This window comes from Amphimedon queenslandica, unplaced genomic scaffold, assembly GCF_000090795.2.
Source record: "Amphimedon queenslandica unplaced genomic scaffold, v1.1 AMPQUscaffold_13182, whole genome shotgun sequence".
In the NCBI taxonomy this organism is placed as follows: domain Eukaryota; kingdom Metazoa; phylum Porifera; class Demospongiae; order Haplosclerida; family Niphatidae; genus Amphimedon; species Amphimedon queenslandica.
Genome location: NW_003546582.1, coordinates 41,122 through 65,144, shown reverse-complemented (window position 1 = coordinate 65,144; position 24,023 = coordinate 41,122). Strand labels below are relative to the sequence as shown.

The window sequence follows — 24,023 nt, the reverse complement described above, 5'->3', positions numbered from 1 at the left end:
TACAACTAAATTAGCCCCACCCATTAATAAAATGCATTGCTGCCAATTAATATAATACAAGAAAAATAGCAAAATGCAAATACAAAATCACCAATACCAACAGTACTAATACTGATATTATTATTTAAGATCTTTGTCTCTCTCAAACTCCTCCTTAGCCCTTACCAACAGTTCACTATTAGTGAGTATATCAATACAAGTATGGGCCATTCCTTCACTCATGATCAGTGTGGTATCATGAGACGAGTCGCTATTAGCAACAGCAGTGAACCCTGGGGAGTGGTTCACTTCTCCTCCTCCTATAGCATACTTTGGATGAATACCAGGGACCACATGAGTGACGTTACCCATATCAGTGGATCCAGCTGGTCCTGATGGTCGTATATCAGTAACACCTAATGCTAGTATATTATCAGTGAATAGATCAGCTAGGACTTTATTGGTCAGTACATTCTCATAGTCTTGGTCCTTCTTCTCTATACTAACCTCACAGCCAGTACCAGCTGCTGCTCCTTTAAAACAAGCTATCATTTTATCCTTGACAACGGCCAGTTCGCTCCTGGTAGGTGCTCTTATGTAGTAATCGAGAACAGCTCTTTCAGGGATTATATTTGGTTTGACTCCTCCCTCAGCGAATATACCATGAACCCTCCAGGTTGGTTTAAACTGTTGTCTGGTCAGTGATACAGCAGTATAGGCAGCTACTGCTCCATCAAGAGCATTCACTCCTTCCCAAGGAAAGGCAGCTGCATGAGCCGCCTTACCTTTAAAAGTGACGAGTAGTCTAGTGATACACAAATACTCATTATGTATAGAGGTATAGGGAGCGGGGTGGACCATCATGGCTAGATCAACCCCAGTGAAACCACCTCTCTCTATCATCAGCACCTTCCCTCCCCCTCCCTCTTCTGCTGGTGTCCCCATTACTGTCACACGTCCCTTCAGTCCAGCGTCTATAGCTCCCTGTACCCCTAGCCCCGCCCCCACTCCAGCCTCAGCTATTAGATTATGACCACAGGCGTGTCCTATACCAGGTAGTGCGTCATATTCACATATAACACATACATTAGGACCTCCTCTCTCCTTGTCCCCATACTCTGCTTTAAAGGCGGTCTCCAGTCCGCAGTAGCCCCTCGTTACAGTGAATCCTTTCTTCTCCAGGTAGTTCATGATGGCTGATGAGGACTTGTATTCTTTGAAGTTCAGCTCAGGATTGTTCCATATCTCACGACTCAGTTCTTTCAGCTCTTCTTTGTTCTTCTTGATCACTTCTGATGCTATTGACTTATACTCCATCGTGTTAAATAAGAGAGACTATTCCTTTTGTTCCGAGTTTTGTTCTAAGAAACGGTGGCCATCTTGAACTAACAGTATAATTGGGTGTGGCTCACTTCAGCCACACCTTTTTTGCTGCAACAATCAGATACTGCACCCTATTGGGTCTAATTTCATTACCCAGTGCCCACTGCTTACTAGAAGAGTAGGAGGTGAGCATTACTTAATTGTTTACATTTTGTAGTTTAAGTTGATTTAGACCACATTGCTAGTTTATCAATCATTACTTAAGGCAATGTTTACCACTGGCACTCCTCATCCATCCTTAGACCTTAGCTACAGTGGGAAATTCTATTCTGAGACCAGAGTTGCATTAACATGCATTTTATGTATTTTTAATAACTACTGAAATAATTATTATAATTTTTTGCTATTAAAATGCAACATAAAGCTGTTTACAACAAAAGGTCATGTCTATTGTGTTTGCTAATGATGGACTAATTATTGGTACATTGATTTAATATCATTTTAAAGTCATCAGTTCATGAATTAGGTCATGTACTCCTGATTTGATATAATCATTTCCTTTTTAATGTGTAGTAAAGTAAACACTGCAAGAGTACAAGTATAAAGGTTGAGTGTAAAATATCAATGATAACAGGATTAATAGCAACACTGAGAGAGAAGGAGAAAAACAAGATAAAGTGGAGAAAATGTTGTATCATATAATGATTATAGTATTACTGAGTATCTGTTGTATTGATGGTAAGTGTATCTACTAGTAATGGATTGATATGATTCCTTTTTAATAGCTGCTACTGTTTGGTTTGATCCTAATACTTACAATGTGACTGAAGAAGATACCAATATAACTGTTATCATCTCATTAGTGACATCTGAGCCTCTTAGTGCAGACTCCACTGTTAGAATATCCAACGTAACTAATGATGGAGCAACCAATCAAGCTACTGGTAAATTAAAATGTAAATGTGAAGTTCATTCTTGTTTCGATATTGTCTATTATAGCTGGAGTTGATTACATGTCATTTAATGATACAGTCACTATACCTGCTGGTTCTACAAGTTATAATTATACTGTCACCATCTTCTCTAATCCAGAGGCTGAATTATCTGAAGTATTCAGTGTATCTGTAGAGTTTGTCAGTGGAAACCAACTGACAGTTAATGGATCTAATGCTGTAATAACTATTAATGATACTGATGGTATAGTTCTCACCCTTTCTTAATGTAATAATGTTTATTGGTTTTTATTTATTTTCTAGTTCCTACTGTGATGTTTGATCCTGTTACTTACAATGTAACTGAGGGAAATTCTTTTATAATCTCATTTGTGACATCCCAACCTCTTCTTGGATCATCTATTGTTAGACTGTATGATATACCAACTGCTGGAGCAACTAATCATGCTACTCGTGAGTATTTAAACTGTTTATAATGTCATTTGTGTTTCCATTGATTCATTATAGCTGGAGATGATTATGGGTCATTTAATAGGACGATCACTCTACGTGTTAGCAGCTCCACAAGATATTATGATTATTCTAGACATATGTATGATGATTACAGAGCTGAATTTACTGAGCAATTCAGTGCAACGTTAGAGTTTGTCAGTGGATGGCCATTGACATTTACTGGACCCAATGCTACTCTTAATATTAATAATGTTGATGGTTAGCTCTCCCCAGACTCTCTTGGATTATGTTTTTATTTTAATTTTTAGTGCCTACTGTACAGTTTTATCCAGTTACTTACAGAGCATATGAGGGAGATACTAATGTAACTCTTAATATCTCATTTGTGACATCACAACCTCTTCTTGGATCATCCATTGTTAGAATATTTGATATACCAACTACTGAAGCAACTAATGATCATGCTACACGTGAGTATTTGAATGTAATTTATTTATTTTCTATTGTTATTACATGATAATAGCTGATCTTGATTACATGTCATTCAATGATATAATCACTTTACCTGCTGGTGCTACAAGACATGATTATACTATTCTTATCATTCTTAATCTTGAGGCTGAATCATATAGAGAAGTATTCAGTGCCACTTTAGAGTTTGTTAGTGGATGGCCATTGACATTTACTGGATCCAATGCTACCATTACTATTTATGATGCTAATGGTAACTTTCCATTCTTGCACATTTAAAAAAATAATTAATTTTATTTTTAGTCCGTACCATCGGATTCTCCTCCAGTTACAGTTATATTTATTCTCAAGAGACCACTAATGTTACTCTTACTCTAAGAGGTGTGACATCACAGCCTCTATTAGGAGACACTATCATTAGACTAACTGATGTACCTACACCTGGTACTACCAATCCTGCTACTAGTAAGGATATTTTAATAGTTACAATGAATTAATAGTAATTGAAATATTGCTCTTTATTTAATCCTCTCTCTCTCTCCTGTATAATCTTCATCTCGTATTCTCTTTCCATTCCTCCTAGGGAACATTGACTACATTGGCTTAAATGAGGAGATACCTCTACCTGTTGGGTCTACTGGTTTCTCTTATAATGTGACAATACTAGCATCTCCAGCATCTGAGCTTACAGAATACTTCAATGTTAACATGTCCTATGTAAGTGGAGCACCATTAAGAGTGACTGGATCAGTTGCTACCATCACCATTTATGATACTAGCTGTAAGATATATATTTTAATTATTGTGAAATTTGTGTGCATGGCTATTTGTTTGTGTTTCTTCTCATGGAATCATTGTGTTGCATTCTTTAACTGTTATGGTCATAATTGTTATTATTATTTTAGTTATATTGTTGACATTCACTTCTCCTGAGTATATAGTTTCTGAAAACAATGGAAGTGTCACTGTTACTGTAACATCATCATCTCCTGTTCTTACTGATACTGTCATTAGATTAACTGATGAACCAACTAGTGGTGGAGCTAGAAATAGTTTGCTCTTAACTAAGTGTTATTAATCTTTAAATTGTGTTATTTTGTAGTCACTGATTATAAATCATTTTCTGATACAATAACAATACCAAGTGGACAATCATCAGCTTCATATTCAATATCATTAGTAGATGATACTGTACCAGAATCGACAGAATCCTTTGATGTTAGAATGGGCATAGTATCAAGATATCGTGTTACTTCTAATCACAATACAGCAGTTGTGACTATCACTGATAATGACAGTGAGTATTATAACTGAGAATAATTTTTAACATTGAAATTATTTATCTCTTAATTTATTTCAAGGTACAAGCTCTATTGATGTGGCACTAGTGATATCTGGTCTGAATATATCCTTTATTATCATATTGACGATTATATTAATTGCTGTCATTTTGTATTTGTAAGTATAACATAATGCTTATATTGTGTATCAGTAGTTTTTATTAGTAGGAGGAAACTTAATAATTCAATGACTGCTGACAAGCCACCAGTTGCTACTACTGAGGCCAGTAATATGATGTATGATAAGAATGTGAGCTATCAACTGCATAAAATAACTAATGAGTAAGTATAATTATAATATAATAATAATAATAATAATAATAATAATATTATTTCTAATTAATAGGACTGGTGTGTATGAAGATGTTCTTCATTAATAAAGTCATTGATGTAATTAATTATTGTTAGTTGATGATTGAACATTATTAGTTAATAGTTACTTAATTCAACCTCTTGCTTTTTAAGGATAAGTACCTTTGTTTGCTGTTCCTGTACAGATACAATGAAATATTTCTGCTGCATAGGTCATAGCATTAGTTTTACTAGCATATGAGACAACATATAAACATTAACACTAACACTGAGAGGTTACTGTGCTAACAGTATAATACAGACTGATCACTTTGAACTGAAAGAATAGTTTGAAGTACAAGCAGTAAAATTTATTGACGTATAATATTAATAAAAGAGTAGTCTCACAAGCCAGACCATTCCCCAGCCTACATTCATTACCCAGTGCCCATGCAGTGCCCACTGCTTACTAGAAGAGGAGTAGGAGGTGAGCATTACTTAATTGTTTACATTTTGTAGTTTAAGTTGATTTAGACTACATTGCTATAGTAGAGCCACACTGACTTTGTCAACTTTGAATTGAAATAACTTTCTTATTTAATAAAGTACAGATAGCGGCTTTTTTCCATGATACTTTTCATGAGAAAGCGGGTGTTTTAATATATGATACAACTAGAGCGCAGGTGTAGAAAAGGAGAAGAGAAATCAAAGCACTTGGGCACTTAGAGAGCACTCGACGCCATTACTACCGCCCACGTGTGGTAATGGCGTGGGCGTATACCAAATCTATTAAAAAATTTTACTGGTCGTATTTTAATCAGAATTTTGACCCAACAAATCCGTGCTCTTTTCATCTCCATTGCCCCTGCTCCCGATGTTTCGTCTCTCCTCCTACCCCTAATTTTAGTAACTAATTTAAATTCTATTATTTTATTGTAACTACTTTCATTTTTTATGCTGGCAGCCTGGGCATGTCCCAGGTTGACCACCAGTACTAAACTTCACCAACTTGAATTACCTGCTTTTTATCTTGTTCTATTTATTCTGTCAGTGCTGGAAAGTTATTTAATAATAATAATAATAAAATGGCGACCACTTGTGCACCACATGGTCCATCAAGAATGAGATGTTTTAGCAGGAAGGAAGGCATGAGACGAGATATAACTAAAAGGACACGAAAAGATGAGTGAGGCTAACCTTCTTAACTATTTTTAGCCATATACACTTGTGAAAATTAAGAGAAGAACAATATAAAATATCAGGTAGCTATAATGAGCCATATCTTTTAGTTTACTTTGTTTAAGCCTAGGATTTGTATATGTACCATGAAAAGAACAATAGTTTTATACTGTGGAACTGTATTATTACACGTAAACATGAGGAAAAACAACAATGGATCACAGGAGCGATGGGCTGACTTAATCAACATTCAGAGATGAAATGCAAGACTTTTGCTGCAGAAGAATGGCTGACATTGTTTAAAGGAACCATTTTGCACACCTGAATTTCTTGCTAATATTAGTAGTGAGTCCAGTGATGAGTCCAATAGTATTGAAGCCTCTAGCGAAGGTGTCACTTCAATCTCTGCCTCTCCAAATGATGCTGTGGTTGCTAATGACAATTATGAATTCACCTGACTAATAATTATTACTCTTATTTACTGTAATTTTAAAATAATAAAAGTTTATAATAAAATTTGTCTCATAATTATATTCATTGTGGGTAAGCTATTATAAACAAACACTTATGTGACAATTAACAGCCACTTTCATATCACAGCTACTCGTGCATTTATAATTAGCTGAACAAAGTCATAATTAGCTGAACAAAGTCAGTGTGGCCCTACTATAGCAGTTGCCATTATAAAACACGTGACAGAACTAATCACATCATGCCACACCCAAGTTACATGACACTATATCCAGTAAAATGGCCAGTTTCAGTTGGCACTGGTAATCTGCAATGTACTGATGAAGTATCTGGTCCCATTTTGTATACACAGACATGCCCATTACACTACTCCATATGACTTAATGCCTGGTGGCTTGAATAAACTCATGAAGAAACTTCCCTCTACAATATATGAGCTTAATGACATTGGTTGGATGACTAGTGATATCTGTTAGTGACATCACTTTGTAGTTCATGTCGCTGGAGCAAGACCTCTGCTTTTAATACATGAGCATTTGACACATCACAATCCTAGCTTCATTACCAAAGCTTTTCATGAGAAAGTCGTTATATATTGCATGCCGCACAACACTACTCATACTTTACTACTGTTTGACAAAAGTACCTTTGGCCCTCTAAAGACAAATGAATCAAGAAATCTAAGATTACATCAGTAGAAATCCATAAAAAGTTGTAACTCAGTATTCCTTTTTGCAAATTCTGAGTCTAGCTTTCTATTATGCAATGACTACTCATTATTTGATATCAGCTTTTAAAGTTACTGGTGTATAACCAGTTTATCGGCATACTGTTGATATTGCACCACAACTCCCAAAAAGTCATTCTAGCCAAAAGCTCCTGGCAAAAGACAGGACTTGCTTTTATACCATTGCATAGTCAAGTAGATCCAGGAAAATGCAGTTCTTTTTGGTCTTGCTCATCTTCTAATTAAATGTTATCTAATATTTCTGAGTAACAAGCACTTGCTTTAGAAAACGTTTTATGGAAGGACATGACATATTAACTGATGTATAGTATAATTTGTAGCTTTGAAAATTGGTAATAGTAACACAAAAACGAGACTTGCCTCTATCTTTTGACTTGCCTTCGTCTTTACCTCATGCTTCATCTACATGTACTTCATCTGCTTCCTTACCACTTTAAGTAATCTTATTAGTGAGGGAGTTTCTCAAGTTTCTACTTTAAAATAGATTTAAAGACCACCACAGCCTGAGATAACAAAGCACCCTAATTATTCAAGATATTGTGAAAAAGTTCTCACAAGTACTGAAAATTATAAAATGGTTCAAAATAATGAGGAACTGAAAAATTTTTAAGATGTTGGCGGAGAAGAAATGAAAAAGACAAGAGTGTCAACGAAAGAAAGAGGAGACTTTGGCAGAAATGAAGAGAAAAAAGTATAGAGAGAAAATTATGGCAAAGATGAGAAGAAACAAGTTGCTAAATATGCATGTATCTCACGTATGTATAAGCACTGCCACTCAAATTTAAATAATTAATGTGCATTGCCAGAATTTTTTTCCGTAATACTGACTTATTGAGCCATTTAAATTACAGAAATTGCTTGTTCTCATATGACTCAAATGAATCAAACAGATTTGTTAGATATAGCTCAAGAACTACAAAAAGTAAAAAAAATGACAAAATGTAATCAGTGCATTTTAATTGGTGTTACTGCTATTGAGTTTTGGAGTTTAGTCCAATCAAAAGTAAGAAATAAAGACAAAAATTGTAATACTACTGACTGCTTTTTTAACTACACGGACTTGGTAAAGCAAGAGCGAGTTCTATCATGTTCAGCAGGACCTAGAAGGCAGAATATTAAAGAGGCAGAAGTCAGTGGAGAAGATGCCTTGCAACTGTGAATGGTCAAGAAGTAATAGTTGCTAAGCAAAATGTTACCACACCTACTGCTTTTTTTATTAAAATGTTAAACAAATCAGCTATCTTGACTCGCGCACCTTTTCTGCTTATTTGTAGTGCACTTCTCCACCGAAATGTAAGTTTAAACATTTATTGTAAAAACAAAATAGTTAAATCTACCCCAAATTTCGCGTTAATAAAAATGCAACTAGGGTACCTTAAGTTTTGGTTATTATTAACCATTTCTTTTGCAGTTAAATTAACTCTGATACACTGTCTTAAATACAGTGTTATTGCAACACCTGTAAGGGTGTCATGGCTATCCTTTAAATTTGACACAAGTTGTAGTGTTGTAGTAACACCCCTCTTTCAATAGAACAACACCAAGCTAGATTGATTCAACACCCCAATAGTAAACAACACCCAAATTTGTGACACCCACGAGTGTATGCCAACACCTCAGTTTTAACAGTGTATTAACCATGAATTTTGGATTCATTTTAACCATTTTTCTTTTGTAGTTAAATTAACTATCTCACATTAACCTTAAACTTCAGGTCAATTTAACCAATAACAACGTGGTTAATGCTGTAGTTCTGCATGATTGTTGTTAAAGAGCAACTGACGGAAAAAGTTAGGTTGTTATTAGAAATTAAAAATATTTTTCTTTTGGTACACGACTTGTGAAAATGCTTTTGTGAAAATTACTTGCTCTTTTGTGAAGAAAATGCTGAAAAAAAGCTAATTTCCCCCATTTCCACATCTAGTCATTAGCACATGGATGTGGTCACACGTGACATCACAAAAAAGGGAAGATGGTTGCTTGCTGCATTGATTTATATGCAACTTTATGTTAGAATTATGGAGTTTTGGCTATTTTATTGCAGAAAAGAAAGCTGTAGTGTTATCAAGGATGCAATGAAGAATAAATTTAGCTAACTCATTTTCAAAATAGAGCAAAATTATGACATTTAGAACTTGCTTCCAATTACTACTTTTGCCCTTAAAATCATACCTTCATTACCTGCTAAACAATACAGAGTACATTTTTTCTGAATTGAAGTTGTGTATAAACCAATAGAGCAAACAACCATTTTCCCTTTTGTGATGCCTCGCATGACCACATGTACTTTGGCTGAATTCAAGGTGCAAAAATAAATGACATTTGCACTTTTACAGAAGTTTTTCTTCAAAAAAGAGCTATTATTTTGAACAAAAGGTAATTTGCAAGTCATTATGAACATATGTTTGATTTTAAATCACAAAACAAGTATTCGTGTCAGTTTTGCTTTAAATAAACATTTTAAACAGTTATTTCAACAATGATAACACATAAAAAACAAAAAAAAAGTTGAAGTAACAATGATTAACATAAAATTAACCAGTAAATTAAACACAATTACATAACTATCTTAAATGCTAAAAATGTTTGTAAACATAACTGTAAATCCATAATCAATAAAGTAAGTGTAAAATACTAAAATTGATGCCATACTGACTGTGCAACCTTCATTTTATTGTACTCTTGTATGATAACAATATATATTTTCTAACAAAATAAACTAAGTAATTTGGCATACCATAATAAAATGACATCATTCCATCCAATAGTCAATAATGCAAGAATTTTTGCTTCTTTGTCTTGTACAAATGGTAATACAATAATGCGATTGATAGCACATACTTTGCACTCACGTTGTAATCAATATGATTATATTCAGGATTATTTCAGCTCACTCTTTTGCTTTTCTTATCAGATACCTTTATATTCTTTTCAATCCTAAAATAAATACATGTGAAGTAGAGATAAAACGTATTCTATTGTTGAGAAGTCTACCACATTAACACCCCCACACATGGATTCCACTCAAGAATGATTCAACTGTTACACACAAATTGATAATAACTATGTGTAATGTCGAGACCATTCAAGACAAACTTAACTGTTACACACAAAATGACAATAAATAAGTGTAATAGAGTCCTTTCATGATGGATTTAACTCTTACACATAAAATGATACTCAATAATTGTTCCATTCAAGACAGATTTAACTTTTACACACAATTAAAATAATATCTGCAATGTTTCTCTTTCTTTACAGTTGTCACTTTCAAATACATTCATTTTAAAGTAACATTTCTTATTAAATTCATTCATAGCATTGAAATGGGAGTTGCCCTAGTGTCAGACTCCTCCACCTTGCCCCCTCCAAACAAGGCTCGCCTTATATAGCATCCTGTTAGCTCAGGCTTTTGTGGGGCGTCCATCTATGATGCCATCGGTGACGTCATAGCCTTAAAATGGCCGATCTGCTTTAGGCTGGTAAAGTGTAAATGACCCCTTTATTGTGCTGTATAGTTTAACACAGATAAATAGCACTCTGGAACAAGTATGATTTAGGATGCTGCTACAAAAGCAAGCCGTAAGACAAAGTAAGTATTTGTATGTGTGTTATTATAGCTCAACCTTCTTTATTATACTTTGTTCTGTATAGTTGAACACAGAAAAGGGGCAGGGTAGGAATATTTTTGTCAAGGATGCTGGTACAATAGCAGTGGTATAAACAAAGTAAGTACATAAGTCTTATTGTAGCTTAACTTTTGCTATTATATAGGCGGGAGCCTGTACGTCGGGTTGACATTGATTTTTCAACATGGTGGCCAAATTTACAATTTTCAAATGCTTATAACTTTCAGCACAGCCTTATAAAATGCTCAAATCAGTTCTCCTTCATTGAGCGGTTTTTCGGGTACCTTTAAAGTGACCTGTAATGTAACGGGAGCAATTCTGGAGAATAGGCCCAAATTCAAATTTCTGCAAAAACCTTCAGACTTTTTCTTATGTCATATTTCCTCTATAAACACGGAAATTTTTTAACATAATGAACAGCGTAAAATGGCTTTTACACCATTCCTTTGGGCTTGGGTCATGGATGAGAAAAGTGCTTTTATTATCTTATTAGTTTAAAGTTAGAAACTAATTACTTGGACGTGATCATCACACCCCTCTCCTTTTCAGATGCCATCTTGAAATTACATGCGCATGAGCAAAGTTGCTATAGACTACTGTGCGGTAGTGATGGGTGATACAGCATTAAAAAGAAACAATACGATATCGATATGTTAGTTATAAAAATCACTTTATGAATGTTATTTTCGATTCGATAATTAATTAACGATTTAATGACTAAAGCCACACAAATATCTTATTCACAAAATAGTGCATCATAATGGCCAGAATGATGACGGTTTATAGGTACTTATTAAGAAATAGCATCATGTTAACATGTTTCGGTTTGAGTCTGTTCCTTAGGGCAGAAATTCCCAAGCTTTACTGAAAAGGCGCTCTGCAAGTACAGATGTACCAGGAACGCTGAGATATTTCATAGCTAATTTATGAAGATTTGGATACATTGCTTCATGCTCCCTTCACCAAACTATCAGGTCTTCATTCCTATCTAAAATCTTCACTTTTAGAGACTGGTTCTTTCAGTAGCAACATCAATTCCATCAGTACCGGATGAAGAGCTTTTAGCCACACGCTAATCAAAAAAGGCCCACAATGAACTATCATCTCTACCACTGGACTCATTACTCTTACTTTGCTCCACTACTGGAACACTATCTGAGACCACACTATTCCTTCTCTGCAATAAGGCTTTGTTTACTACCTATATTACTGCTTTATCTGCAAAACTTCAATCACTATAAGCAATCTTCTTTAATCCAGGATCAAGAATAGTTTCACTAGCTAATATAATATGGTCCTCCATGTTTCAGAAGGTTCTTCTCATTCTAGGAGATAAATTGTCACAAAGACTACCAGGCATTCCTAAATTGATAGTTGTGAAATGCTGCAGTGACCTACTGAAAGCAATGATTTTTGAAATGGAGACATGTTGATCTGATGCTAGCTATGACTACATGTACTGTATACTGTACCATGCATAACGAGTACTATGGAACTAGCATCGAACTACTCTTCGCTACTGTGCGCTACTGGTCTTTTTTTTCGCACTCTACTGTACACTTAGAACTAAAACTAGAAACAAGTACTATAACACAAATTATGAAGGAAACACAAGTACAATGACCAATGCTAGTAGCAAATCTCATGCTTATCATTTGGAACACTTATCTTTTATAATTATAACAGTGCTGTCTAGATATCAAGTGCAGCTGACTGTATCTTCAAATAACAGAGCTAGCAGCTGAATGTTCAAGTCACTCTATAGTTTTAACAGAGGATTTTAAAAGAATTAAATCTAATCTTTAAAAATTTTTAATCAATTCACCTTTTAGCTCTTAAAAGAACTGGTGATCTCTTACTCAGTGCGCTCTTTACTAGCAAGCAGAAGAAGAGACAAAAGGAATAGAGCAACTGTACTTGGATCAGCAGTACTCACTCAGCAATCTGCACAGGTAGTCACTATAGCAACTCTCTGCGCAAGTGCAATGTTTCAAAATGGCATCTGCATAAAGGGTGTGTTATATCACGCCCATTTATACATCTGTTTTGCCTAAGAAAATGAATGATTCTAAAACTACCTTTGTGGTCCTTGACCAAAGTCTAGAAGAATGATGTGAAAGCCTGCTCGAGCAGTTTCCTAGCTTAAAAGATTAAAAGGGTGATAGAAAAAGATGAAAGAAAGAAGAAAAAGTCTGAAGAATTTTGCAGAAATTTGAATTTGGGCCTGTTACCCAGAATTGCTCTCACTACATTGCAGTCCACTTTAAAGGTACCAGGAGAATCGCTCAGTGAAGGAGAGCTCATCTAAGCCATTTACAAGGCCGTAAAAGGTAAGACAGATGAGTTATAATCATTTGAAAATTATAAATTTGGTCGCCATCTTGAAAAATCAACCTCAACCCTACATATAGGCTACCGCCTATATAATAAGACAAACAGAAGGTATTTTAAAGAATAAAGAATACAGCTTATTTCGTACTCTTTAGTACTCTTCATATGAAATAATCTATGTATTGTTAGTTACATTGAATGTGGCTACACCTATTGGTGCCACTATAGCACAAAATTTCACTTTTTGGATGCCATATGTCATCAACTAGGCATTTTATTGCCTCTATTAGAAATGATTTAGCAGTTCCACCTACACCACTAATAGTTTAATATTATCTGCTGTAAGTAGTCTTGAAGATTCATTCTCTAATAAATCTTCACTGTCTTTTTGACTTATAAGGTGACTCTTAATTTTATAAAAAAATTCTTTTTTGATCTATATTATGCATTGCCTCTTTTGCTCTAATGTTAAATTAGGCACTTTTATGTGCATGTCAGCAATATCAGCTACTTTCATTACTTCGCCCAGTAATTGAGGCTTATCACCTTTCTTGTCATCATGAAGTTCTTTAGTGAAACCAGCTGTATTTTGACTGTTCTCCTCCCATTACGCTCAGCTTCTAATAATTTGTGTAGTTTGTTGAAACGATTTCCAATCTCATGTATAGATGCTTCTCAGTGACACCTAAAAGCTTTTAGCATTGTTTCTCCTTCCATTACGAGTATGGTCTTTCTCTAAAAGGCACAAATAAAAATATCAGCGAGTAATAAAAATCTTCTCTTTGCTTCTTGCATAGGATTAAATGTCCTATGGTTTGGAAGGACTGGCTTTGATCGAAGTGTATTCTCTTTCTCCATTTTCTACTATTTATCAAATTTGTAATTAGCCACAAATTTGTAAAGTGATGCATCTTCCATTATATTTGGTCTTGTTGGGTAAAAGTCTTTAATTATGCTAGGATTAAAAATGTCTTTCAAAGATTGATCTATTTTAGTTAAGTCTTTGATGCATACTCGCAACTATAGTCGAGTGCCCACATCATTAATGACTCAATATGTGCGACTATAGTGGCACTTGCCTTGCTATGAGTCTAAAAGTTATTAAACTAGTTTTACGGGGATAGTAGAGTTTGTAGGCTTTATCTAACCTTCTTCTTACAGTTTTTATGGTTAGAAACTGCTTTCTTGTGGCTCTAATTAGTTACAGAGGGAGAAAACAATGTCGTGTAGTTAGGCTACAAACAGTGCTCGCTGCACCACTCATACACAAAGCACTCAAAAAATAGAAAACAGATTCTTGCTTTTCAATGTACGTGGAGTTCAAAGAGCTATCACAAGTAGCTAAAAGGTATATGAAGCACCTAGAAAGAAGGGAAACAGTATTGCCTATCACCCGCCATAGAAACCAATGGAAAAGTGAAGTGGGCGTGGTCTCAAAGCAACTGAGACAACATAGATAATAGAGTAAATGAAAGGGATTGGAAACGGGGGCGTAGGCTAGTTGATGTTGCTATTGGTTACCGGCCCAATACCTGGTTGATTTCCCATCTCCTCCATTAGTGAGGCTGTGCTGCAATGACTTCGAAGGATATTTATGGAAATCCAAGAGGACGCTTACTTATGATATACCTACCGTTCCATATAGAAAGTTTAGGACTACCTGCAGCAAGGTTTTTACTTCTACAACGTTATTTTGCAACGAGTTAGAGGTACAACAAAATTTTTTCATTTTTCGCCCTTTTTCTGTTGTAACAAACTCATGCTTCAAGGATTCTAACTCTAACTAGTATCATTCCATATGCAAATGAAAGCTCTTTTATATGATTATAAAGATCTTGTATCTTACTCTAGCTTGTTTTCAAAAAAGGGATTATAATGACAAAAAATACATTCTATGGTTTTAAAAGAGCCATAAAATGAACATAGTAAAATTATCTATACAATAGAAAACAGAGTTATTAAGAGGATACATTAGGCTTCTCGATGCATTAATTCCACTTGCATAGGAACACTTTTTCGCGAGATATTGTTTCTAAGAGAAAAAAAATCAAGGGTAAATGGTGACAAAAAATTTCAACGAGCCTCTGTCAGCCTAGCAGCAATACAAATGAATGGAGTTTGGGCTACGCCCACGCTTTTGTTTCCAATCCCTGTCATTTAATATCTATGGAGACAAGGAGCGCTTTTCTCCCATTTCTCTTTATCGAGAGAACAAGCCTAGAATCTACGGGATACTTGGAGTAGCACCTGCAGAAGGCATTCATACAGTCAAATACAGAAGCCGAAAATGACATTTCCGTTCACGTTCGTGTTCTTAAATTCTTGTTGATCTTCATTAGATTGTGTGCTGGGGTGTGAATAGTGCACCACGTGCGTAGGCGGAGCAATGCATGGGTAGTACTGGTAGGAGTGTGGTAAAATGGCACAATTGAAAAGTATTATTACTGAGCTTAAGAGGATTGGATGTAGTACAAAAGAGATTCAGTATATACTTCAACCTGTGAAACAGATTAGGTAGCATAAATGTAATTACTGATTTCTATTATGTTTAATTAAACAGTTTTTGGCATATTCAATGATTTACAAATGGTCTTGGAAGAGCATGGAACTCGTTAGAAGATATTATGAAAGCTATTAAGGTAACTTTTATGCTATTGGGTTCGTATAAATTTGATTTATTAATAGAAAGAGTTAAAAGGACCTGGGAGTTTACTTGGCTATAGGCAGACTGCAAATAAAGTACAAGTTGTCAGTTTCGAGGTATATACCCTATAGGGCACTAATTTCTGCAAGTAATTATTGCATTACGGTATCCACTTACACTCATGATTTGGACAGCAAGATACCGTGTAGCTACATGGGGAAACAAGGAACAAGAGGCCTTCGTGGCTTGCTTGAGTGTCAATAAATACCAATAAGAGTGAAGAATAGAGCCCAGAATGTCTCCTGAGAAAAAGCTTCAATGCACTCCAAGGCACTTGTCCACAAAGGCTGCTTTTGGCCTCCTTTCCATTGGTTTAGCCTGGTTTTGCTCCCCAGCAGGAGAATTTTGACATTTTTTCATTAAAGAATGTGGATAGGATATAGAAGATTACAAACAGTGTCTCATATACGATATTTATAATTGCTTGTAGAAGGTAGCACCCTATAGGGTCTATTGAAGTAAGTTATTATTAATTATGTGCTTTGTGATACAATAGAGACACTGTGATGATGTTGCTAGCAGTTATGGATCCAGATGGTACTAAAAGTTTGGAAGTCAAGAAGGTTTAAACGCCGAGTATATCTCAATAAAGGCCCAAATTATTTATGGCATTTGGAAGGCTACGCATTTTACTTCTCATATACATAATATTTTGATAGTCTCGTAAGATACTTCGTTTAAAAGTTACTTCATCTAATAATGATCCCAAAATTATTACCAGTTATTTTGTTAATACAGTACGTACTCAAGGTCAGTAGACATGATATTTTGCCTATTAAATTTTTATTTTTTATGTGTATTTATTTAGGTTGTCCAAGGATGCTCAGGGGCACAGAAACTTCTACACTTTCTGTAGTCTAACCCATTCTGAGACATTATGATTTAGACCGTCTTTCTGGGAAAAGAAGCTTAATTTTTGGGAAATCTATGAGTAATCAGGTATATAATGACAAATTAATGAAACAGTATTATTATTACGACGGAGGATGGAAGCACTATGATGTCAACTTAGAAAGCAACATGCCAAATGGTAGATATTTTTCAAAGTGTGCTTTGTGATTTTAATGATAATATTCATTAGAATATTATGGTTGATGGATACTTATAGTTACACTTACCATATTACTTGTAAGTGAAATGCCAACTAATTAATTAATTTTTAATTAAGAATTAGAGAAATTGTAAGATTTTGCTTTGAGAGATTAATCAAAATGAGCTAGATCAGTTCGTTACTGAGTGGAACTCCCATCAAAAAAGGCCTAGCTGGATGGCAAATTCTGCAGCTGCAGTCCCAAATGTTCTACATCATTTGCCTTTTCTTAATGCTATGCTGTCATATGTACTTTCATCATTATACATTATACAATTATAGGTGCATATGATCATGGTTCACCATCAAGTAACTGCATTCTAGATGCAATAGAGGCAGAATCTGAGTGTTGAGAAGGAAGCATTGTTTCAGATGAATTCTTCAGATTAGGAGAAGCTATTCATACAGCTTACAGCAAACCACGACCAGATAATTTAGAATCTGCATTAGACTTATTTCGCATTTTACTACATATTTTTGATGAATAATGAGTAATAAATGAACCATATCTATAATGGCAAAGAGAATGAAGTGATATCATGAATAAAATGATAATGTCATAAATGAACCATAATAATGGCAAAAAGGTGATAAGTGATAACATGAATAAATGAAATGAAAGTTAATGTTACTGCATGATTACGAGAGTCTCAGTTTTTTTTAAATGAGCAAGATGAGCAAAGAGATCTTCATTAAAGCTCAAAAAGGATCCTCCACTACACTTGGGACAAAAAGTCTGACTTTCTTTATAATACACAAGATTCCCATCAGGTAATAAACAGTCCGTATTTTGGACATAGGTACAAAACAGCTAACTACATTGCACACCATGAATCAATCTAGGCAAATGTATAGCTGAAAAAGTGATGACAAAGTTAACGCAACTTAGTTAGGATACTTTGACGCACCATGTTTATACACATTATCATTTTTGTCCCTAAAGTCACTTGTTTTTTTTAGGTTCTATGTGGCTAGACTGCTCAAGTTCTGCATCAGACAAATCATCACCGAAAATCTCCAATTCAGTTGTGTCCTACATACAACAATTACAATCAAAATATTGCATAAATTTTCTTACCCCTTCATTATCATAAACAATGTACATCATATGTCTGCTGGGCTTCAGATCATTATCTTTATAATAGTCTTCTAAGAACCATTTAGCTTTATCTACTTCAATTATCATTCCAGATGAATTAGCAAGTGTCATCTTCGTCAAACTAGCTGTTTCTCCAAATTATAACTCTTATGCACGCAGCAAAACATCCTCCAGTGATGATATTCTTAAGAGTTCAACCTTACGGGGATTAGGACCAGGAATGGAATGGCATCGCTGCCCTTAACCGAATACATACCTCCCAAAATTATCTAAACAGAAATAATGTTGAAATGAAGTTATTACAGGATATCCATACAGTCATTGTTCTAGGATCCGAGGGCTTCCTTGACTCCACTAATGATTGCCTTTGTTTGTATTATACATCCAGTTCTTTGATGCTTTCCATGACACAATCTTTATTAAGTGAAATTTTTAAAAATGCATTTAAATTGAAAGTACCTATACCAGGATGTGTTGACTTTTGTTTTGTGCTTGATGAGGAGCACGTTGACAAAGATGAAGTTTCCTGAAGTGAAAACTGACCCGTTTATATAATTAATAATAAAATAATAATTATTACCTCTTTCATTTGTTGCCATAAAGAAAAAAAAGACCATGCTGTCCAATTTTTAGACACTGGTTAAGGCTTTCAAAATGCATCTCAGAGAGGGACAAAAATATATCTTTATTATCAATTTGCTCATCAGCAAGGATTTCCAGAGTCATGTGTGTCAAGCCAGACCTAAAAGATAGCAAAACTTTGATTCATTTCTAAATAATAAAGAGACAAAATTAAAAAGATATTACCCCACATTCTTACTCTTACCAGAGTTCCAGCAAATAATAATACAAAGGCAGTGAAATCCTCGGTGAACTTGGGTGAAGACAGAGGTAAAGACAGAACATGAGGCTGAGGCAAGATAAAAACCACGCTTATCAATGGGCATGGCCTAGTCCGCCCATGACTCCACCCTCTTAAGGACAAGCCCATAATGCGTAAGTGTTATGAACGAGAACTTGAACGTTAACAGGAATGTCGTTTTTGGCTTTCATCGTCTAATCATCGTGTTTTTGTGATTTTAAGACTTCTTGATCATGCTAAGCAGTGGAGAAGAGAAGTGGGCGTGGTATTGAGGTAGTGATACTTGGCTCTCTTTCTTGCTTATTTTCTTCAATTGTGAAATAAGAAAAGCTCTAATTCATTGCTGGACATTGTATATTCACTTGCTCTATTGTTTCATTTTGTAATTTCTGTTTGTTATTGCTGCTTTATATTTCTGATAGAATTTCTAAGCGACATTACTGTATAATTACTAAATAGTGACTTGTGGAACAATGGTTTGGAACTGTACAGATCCTTTAAGTGTCCCTTTGTCTCATAGCAAGATGCATCTGTCATTGTTGTTGCTATTTTCATGTTCTAGCAACTGTATGTAGCTGCTATCACAACATTGCAAACTACTGCCCACATGGTTAATTTAGTAATTATTAACCCTGTCCACCAAAGTGTTAAATATAAATAGTTTTTGATTTTTTTGTTCCTCTTGTGAGTGTACTGTACAGTTACTGATTTTATATATAAACTTTCACTGAGAAGAATATTGCTAGCTTCATATAGCCCTACTTCTTGGGCTCAAAGTAATTTTTGTCCAATTTTCCAAAGCCTTCTGTATATGTTGACACAGCTGCTGACTTCATCCATTAAGTCCTGTTCATGACTTTTCTGCTTTAGTTATGTATCCAGTTACATACTCTGTTAAGATATGCCAGTTTGAAGGCCTTGTTAATTTTCAATGTGTAATAGTGCAGACAATATGAATGATTTTTATGAAATCACGAATTTTTGTTTACAAGTCTTGATTTAATGTATTCACTAAATGATAACGTCTGTACTGAATAGCTTTGTCTGGGATGATGCTCTCCATATTGCCTAATTGGAAAAAAGCGGGAAAGCATAAGTCAAGATGCTCTTGCCAATTGTCAATAAGCGCTTCTTTTACATCCATTAATTTATATTGACCACTATCAAAACCTGTTGCAATTTTACTATTTAGATTTCTAATCATATACGCCAAAAGGCCTCTTAAATCTTGATCATTTGCTTTTACAAGCATTTCACAAGCAGCATTGCTTACTACTTGTATAACACTTATAGATAATTTGTCAATTGAATCATCGTCTACATTTCTATAAAGCCAATTTATTTCATTTAATTTTTTTAGTGCTGCTTTTATTTTATTTACATCAAATAAACTACGCCAGACATTATTTGATTTAGTAGGCTGTCCATTAATAATAATATATAGTTCTTGATTAGGTAAATGATTTGAATCTATAGAAATCACATTTAAAGTTACCATGGTTATTTCTAATGGTAGGGGTAAATAAAACATTGCACTTCCAAGAGCCTGGAGAGAATTATATGTAAGCACTTCTAAGGTGTGTGTGCCTAGCCAAACAAAAGTCTGAAAACATTTGGCTCTCTGTATCAACTGGTAACTCAAAACAATTCAAATTTTTCCAATCTTTGGGTAGTGGCTCACACTTTAACCCATTTAGTACATAACGTGCTGGGACTTTATTTTTCCTAATAATAGGTTTACAATGATAACAAGTATACTTAACTTCATTTAATGCTGTACGATCAAAATCTCTAATGTAACCAAATAGGGTACTCCAAACATTGCTATTTAAATTTTTAGCTTCTCACAGCTTCTCACAGCTACAACAAGCATTAACAGCCTGATCAAACAAAGCTTTCTTAAATTTATTAATAGCATCTGAATTCTAATAATAAAGTACAGTATCTAAACTTAGTTTTCTTAAGGGTCATTCATCTTCATTATCATTAAGAGTGTAATACAAATTATAAAATTGAGTCTCATCAGCTTCACTGATTTTCAATTTCTTCAATTGTGCTATATCACCATCAGCAAGGGAGGAATCAATAATATCTATTGTTCAATGGGCATTTTTAGCAAGATTAAAGTGTTTCAAAAGGCGAACAGATGCATTACGTAAAATACGCAGCATACTTTTACACTCAGTATGATTACTACTACGCTCAATAGGATGACCTATCCTGTCAGAAACAATTTCAGAGTACTTTAAACTTTTTTCAACACCATTTTTATCTTTTTTAACAATTACAGTTAGAATTAGGTGATCAGAGAACTCAAGTTGATGCACTTGATCTACTTCATACAAAGATCTTGTCATATAATGTTTATTAGCGCAATAATCACACGCATCTAAATGCTTCTTCAATTCTCTAATGGGTTCCTGAAACTAACATCTAACTTCAATGATGGAACTAACGTCACTTTTGAATAATGGCTTACACCTGTCTGTACAGTGCCATTTGAGGGTAGGCTTTTCTCTTATTGGTATACACTCTATTATTTTCATCCAAATTGTCAACTTCAAAATCACTATCATCATTACATTCTTCTACTCTACAATATATGACACATCAACAATCCCCGCTACATAACAGATGCCACTTGTATCAAGACTGATTGCAATTGGAATACCGTAGGTCAGGATATATTCGCGATTTTGTCCCGCACTCAGCAATTACCATGGTTAAAAATGCAATTTTAATTTTTAAATCCACAATATTAATAGCAAAAGACTCTGTTGCAGTGTTCTTGGGCTGTTGTTCTTGCTGTTACTAATCCTTAATCTCTTTGGAGCTGTTTCAACCAGAGCTACTCCCTTCACTCTCCCCGCCATATCTTGGCCCATTTGTGGGACTCTCCTCCCATTTATTAACTTGGGCGTGGTTAATTATCACCAGCAAGTGGAGCAGCAAGGATTTGCAGCAAAGAGCTCAAAGGTAGTGGTCCATACAAGAAGATAGCGGATGGAGAATTGGATGGCTCCCACTAAATCTACTAAAGAATAGATAAGTAGCTGCTGAACACTGTAATTGTATAAATACGTGGTCTTATTGTCATAGCAACAATCGATTGGTTTCCATGGTATTTAATTGAACCTTTTTATTAGTTTTTATTATCGCAAAAATAAGCAGCCGCAAATATATTCTGACCTACGGTATCTAATTTGCTATCAGAATCATCATTAGGATACAAGTATGCAGATTGATAAAAGTATGGCACACCATTCTTTGTGTGACATTGCTCACCAAAATCACAGAGCTATACAACTTCAATTTCCTAATGCTATTTGATGCATGTATCAATATACCTACTTCGTGCAGAGGCGTCGCTGCCTATAGAACAGGTATGGCACCTGCCCTGCCAATCTTTGAGAGCTGCCATTTTATTAAAATTATCTAGTTATTTAATATTTATAATCATTATTATTAATAAAAATAATTATTAAAACTGTTATTATTGCAGGTGAAGAAGCATGTCTAAGCAGTCTAACTTGTTATCAATGGGATTTGTCAGGTTATCCTGCAATACTCCATCAGCTCCAGCTGTTCCAGACAGCAATGAAATTCCAGGCAGTGAACAAAGCAGCTCCAGTTTGTCACCAGCTAGAACTGATAATCCAGTTCAAGTGGCCATTCCATCAAAGCCCAATCAACCTTCTGATGACTACCGTTTCCTAAAAAGAAGTTTGGGGACAAGTTTTGCTCATTTAAACCTTATTGGACAAAGCAGTTTTCTTGGCTGCACTATAATGAGTCCAATGACAGCGTGTTCTGCTGGTACTGTATGAAAGCAGTGGAATCTGGACAGCTGAAATCATCAAAGCGTGAAGATTCCTTTACTACCCGAGGCTTCTCCAATTGGAAGAATGCGACCACTGCCTTTAAGAAGCATGAAGTAAGTGATTGCCATAAGGAAGCAGTTGATATCCACACTCTTCCTGAGCAATGTGAAGATATTGCACTCACTATGCAGAGGTCATTGAGTGAGGAAAGGCAAGTCAATCGTAGGATGTTGCATGTTATAATTAGGTCAATCAAGTATTCTGCTCGGCAAGGCTTGGCACTTAGGGGTCACAGCAGTGATGAGGGGAATTTTATTCAGCTATTAAAGCTTCAAAGTGAAACAGATCCTGCCTTGCAAACATGGCTGCCAAAAGAGTGTGAAAAGTACACGTCTGGAGAAATTCAGAATGAAATTTTACAAATCATGGGCAATTCCATCCTTCGTAAAATATCTAAACATGTGCACGATAATGCTTACTATGCGTTGATGGCAGATGAAGTAACAGATTCCTCAAACCGTGAGCAGTTTGTCATTTGCTTTTGCTGGGTAGATAGTGATTCTTTTAGTGTTAATGAGAACTTAATTGGCTTCTATCGAGTAGTGCTGGGCGATAGTATCGATAGTTATCACTATCTCAATAGTACAGTACTATCACTATCGCGATATTAAAATGGTTAACTATCGAATACCACGTGGCATATGTAATGCGCATGCGCACTGTGTAAACATGTGGTCAGACAGCTTGTTTAAGATTAATCACAACAACAGATGGCTTCTTGCTCTCTTCCAAAAACACATCTATTGGCACCTAGTGGCGCTACCAGCAAAGTTTGGGATTATTTTGGGTTTCCTGCAAAAGATGGTAAGTAATTGAGCCACATAATAAATGAAAGTTTTAGGTAAATTTAAATTTAGGTCAATTTATTCAACCAGATAAGAAACAAAGAAAACAAGTACATTGCAAGCTTTGCTCTAAAGTTTTAAAGTATTGTGGGAACACCAGCCACTTGGTTTTATCATGTTTTGGTTTACATTTAATGTTTGAAACTTTTATAGGTACAATGGGACTACTACAACTATCATTATCTTTGACATTACATTTGGTTTTTAGGTCTTTCAAATTAATTGAAACAATTAATTTATCATCTTTTTTTGAGCAAGGCAGTACCAAAGCAGTATTGTCAGTACTACTTTCTAAATCAACTTTTTTGGGGGGAACAAGGCTTATTTAAAGCATTAAGGTCACATATTTTACTGTTTTTGGGGTGATTAGACTT

At 34.9% G+C, this 24,023-nt stretch overlaps 3 protein-coding genes and 2 long non-coding RNA genes across 5 annotated transcripts; 4 read left to right on the top strand and 1 right to left on the bottom strand.

Moving 5' to 3' along the window:
- Positions 1–46: 46 nt before the first annotated feature.
- On the bottom strand, positions 47–1,381 carry LOC100639702 (peptidase M20 domain-containing protein 2-like). Its single transcript, XM_020000481.1, has one exon. It carries the CDS (start codon positions 1,294–1,296, stop codon positions 121–123), a length of 1,176 nt encoding a protein of 391 aa, XP_019856040.1. The 5' UTR covers positions 1,297–1,381; the 3' UTR covers positions 47–120.
- A 10-nt stretch (positions 1,382–1,391) lies between these two features.
- Positions 1,392–5,015, top strand: LOC105313911 (G-protein coupled receptor 98-like). The gene is made up of 15 exons (XM_020000480.1): positions 1,392–1,487; positions 1,876–2,040; positions 2,088–2,246; positions 2,302–2,499; positions 2,559–2,708; positions 2,763–2,966; positions 3,017–3,178; positions 3,232–3,432; positions 3,483–3,644; positions 3,763–3,960; positions 4,085–4,231; positions 4,282–4,476; positions 4,541–4,637; positions 4,685–4,801; positions 4,866–5,015. The coding sequence occupies exons 2-15, from the start codon at positions 1,989–1,991 to the stop codon at positions 4,894–4,896; spliced, it is 2,073 nt and encodes a 690-aa protein (XP_019856039.1). The 5' UTR covers positions 1,392–1,487; positions 1,876–1,988; the 3' UTR covers positions 4,897–5,015.
- A 585-nt stretch (positions 5,016–5,600) lies between these two features.
- On the top strand, positions 5,601–6,575 carry LOC109584666 (uncharacterized). The gene is made up of 2 exons (XR_002186122.1): positions 5,601–6,072; positions 6,115–6,575. It is a non-coding gene; the product is annotated as an uncharacterized LOC109584666 (long non-coding RNA).
- A 3,042-nt stretch (positions 6,576–9,617) lies between these two features.
- Positions 9,618–16,849, top strand: LOC109584663 (uncharacterized). Its single transcript, XR_002186118.1, has 3 exons — positions 9,618–9,635; positions 10,924–10,925; positions 16,839–16,849. It is a non-coding gene; the product is annotated as an uncharacterized LOC109584663 (long non-coding RNA).
- A 5,897-nt stretch (positions 16,850–22,746) lies between these two features.
- LOC100639578 (zinc finger MYM-type protein 1-like) lies at positions 22,747–23,415 on the top strand. Its single transcript, XM_003388914.1, has one exon. It carries the CDS (start codon positions 22,747–22,749, stop codon positions 23,413–23,415), a length of 669 nt encoding a protein of 222 aa, XP_003388962.1.
- Positions 23,416–24,023: the final 608 nt, after the last annotated feature.

Excerpts from the sequence above, each read along its gene's own strand:
- LOC100639578 (XM_003388914.1), top strand. The coding sequence starts at position 22,747 with ATGAAAGCAGTGGAATCTGGACAGCTGAAATCATCAAAGCGTGAAGAT.
- LOC105313911 (XM_020000480.1), top strand. The coding sequence starts at position 1,989 with ATGTTGTATCATATAATGATTATAGTATTACTGAGTATCTGTTGTATT. Across the intron at positions 2,247-2,301 it reads AGCAACCAATCAAGCTACTG|CTGGAGTTGATTACATGTCA; the intron begins GTAAATTAAAAT and ends TGTCTATTATAG. Across the intron at positions 3,961-4,084 it reads CACCATTTATGATACTAGCT|TTATATTGTTGACATTCACT; the intron begins GTAAGATATATA and ends TTATTATTTTAG.
- LOC100639702 (XM_020000481.1), bottom strand. The coding sequence starts at position 1,296 with ATGGAGTATAAGTCAATAGCATCAGAAGTGATCAAGAAGAACAAAGAA.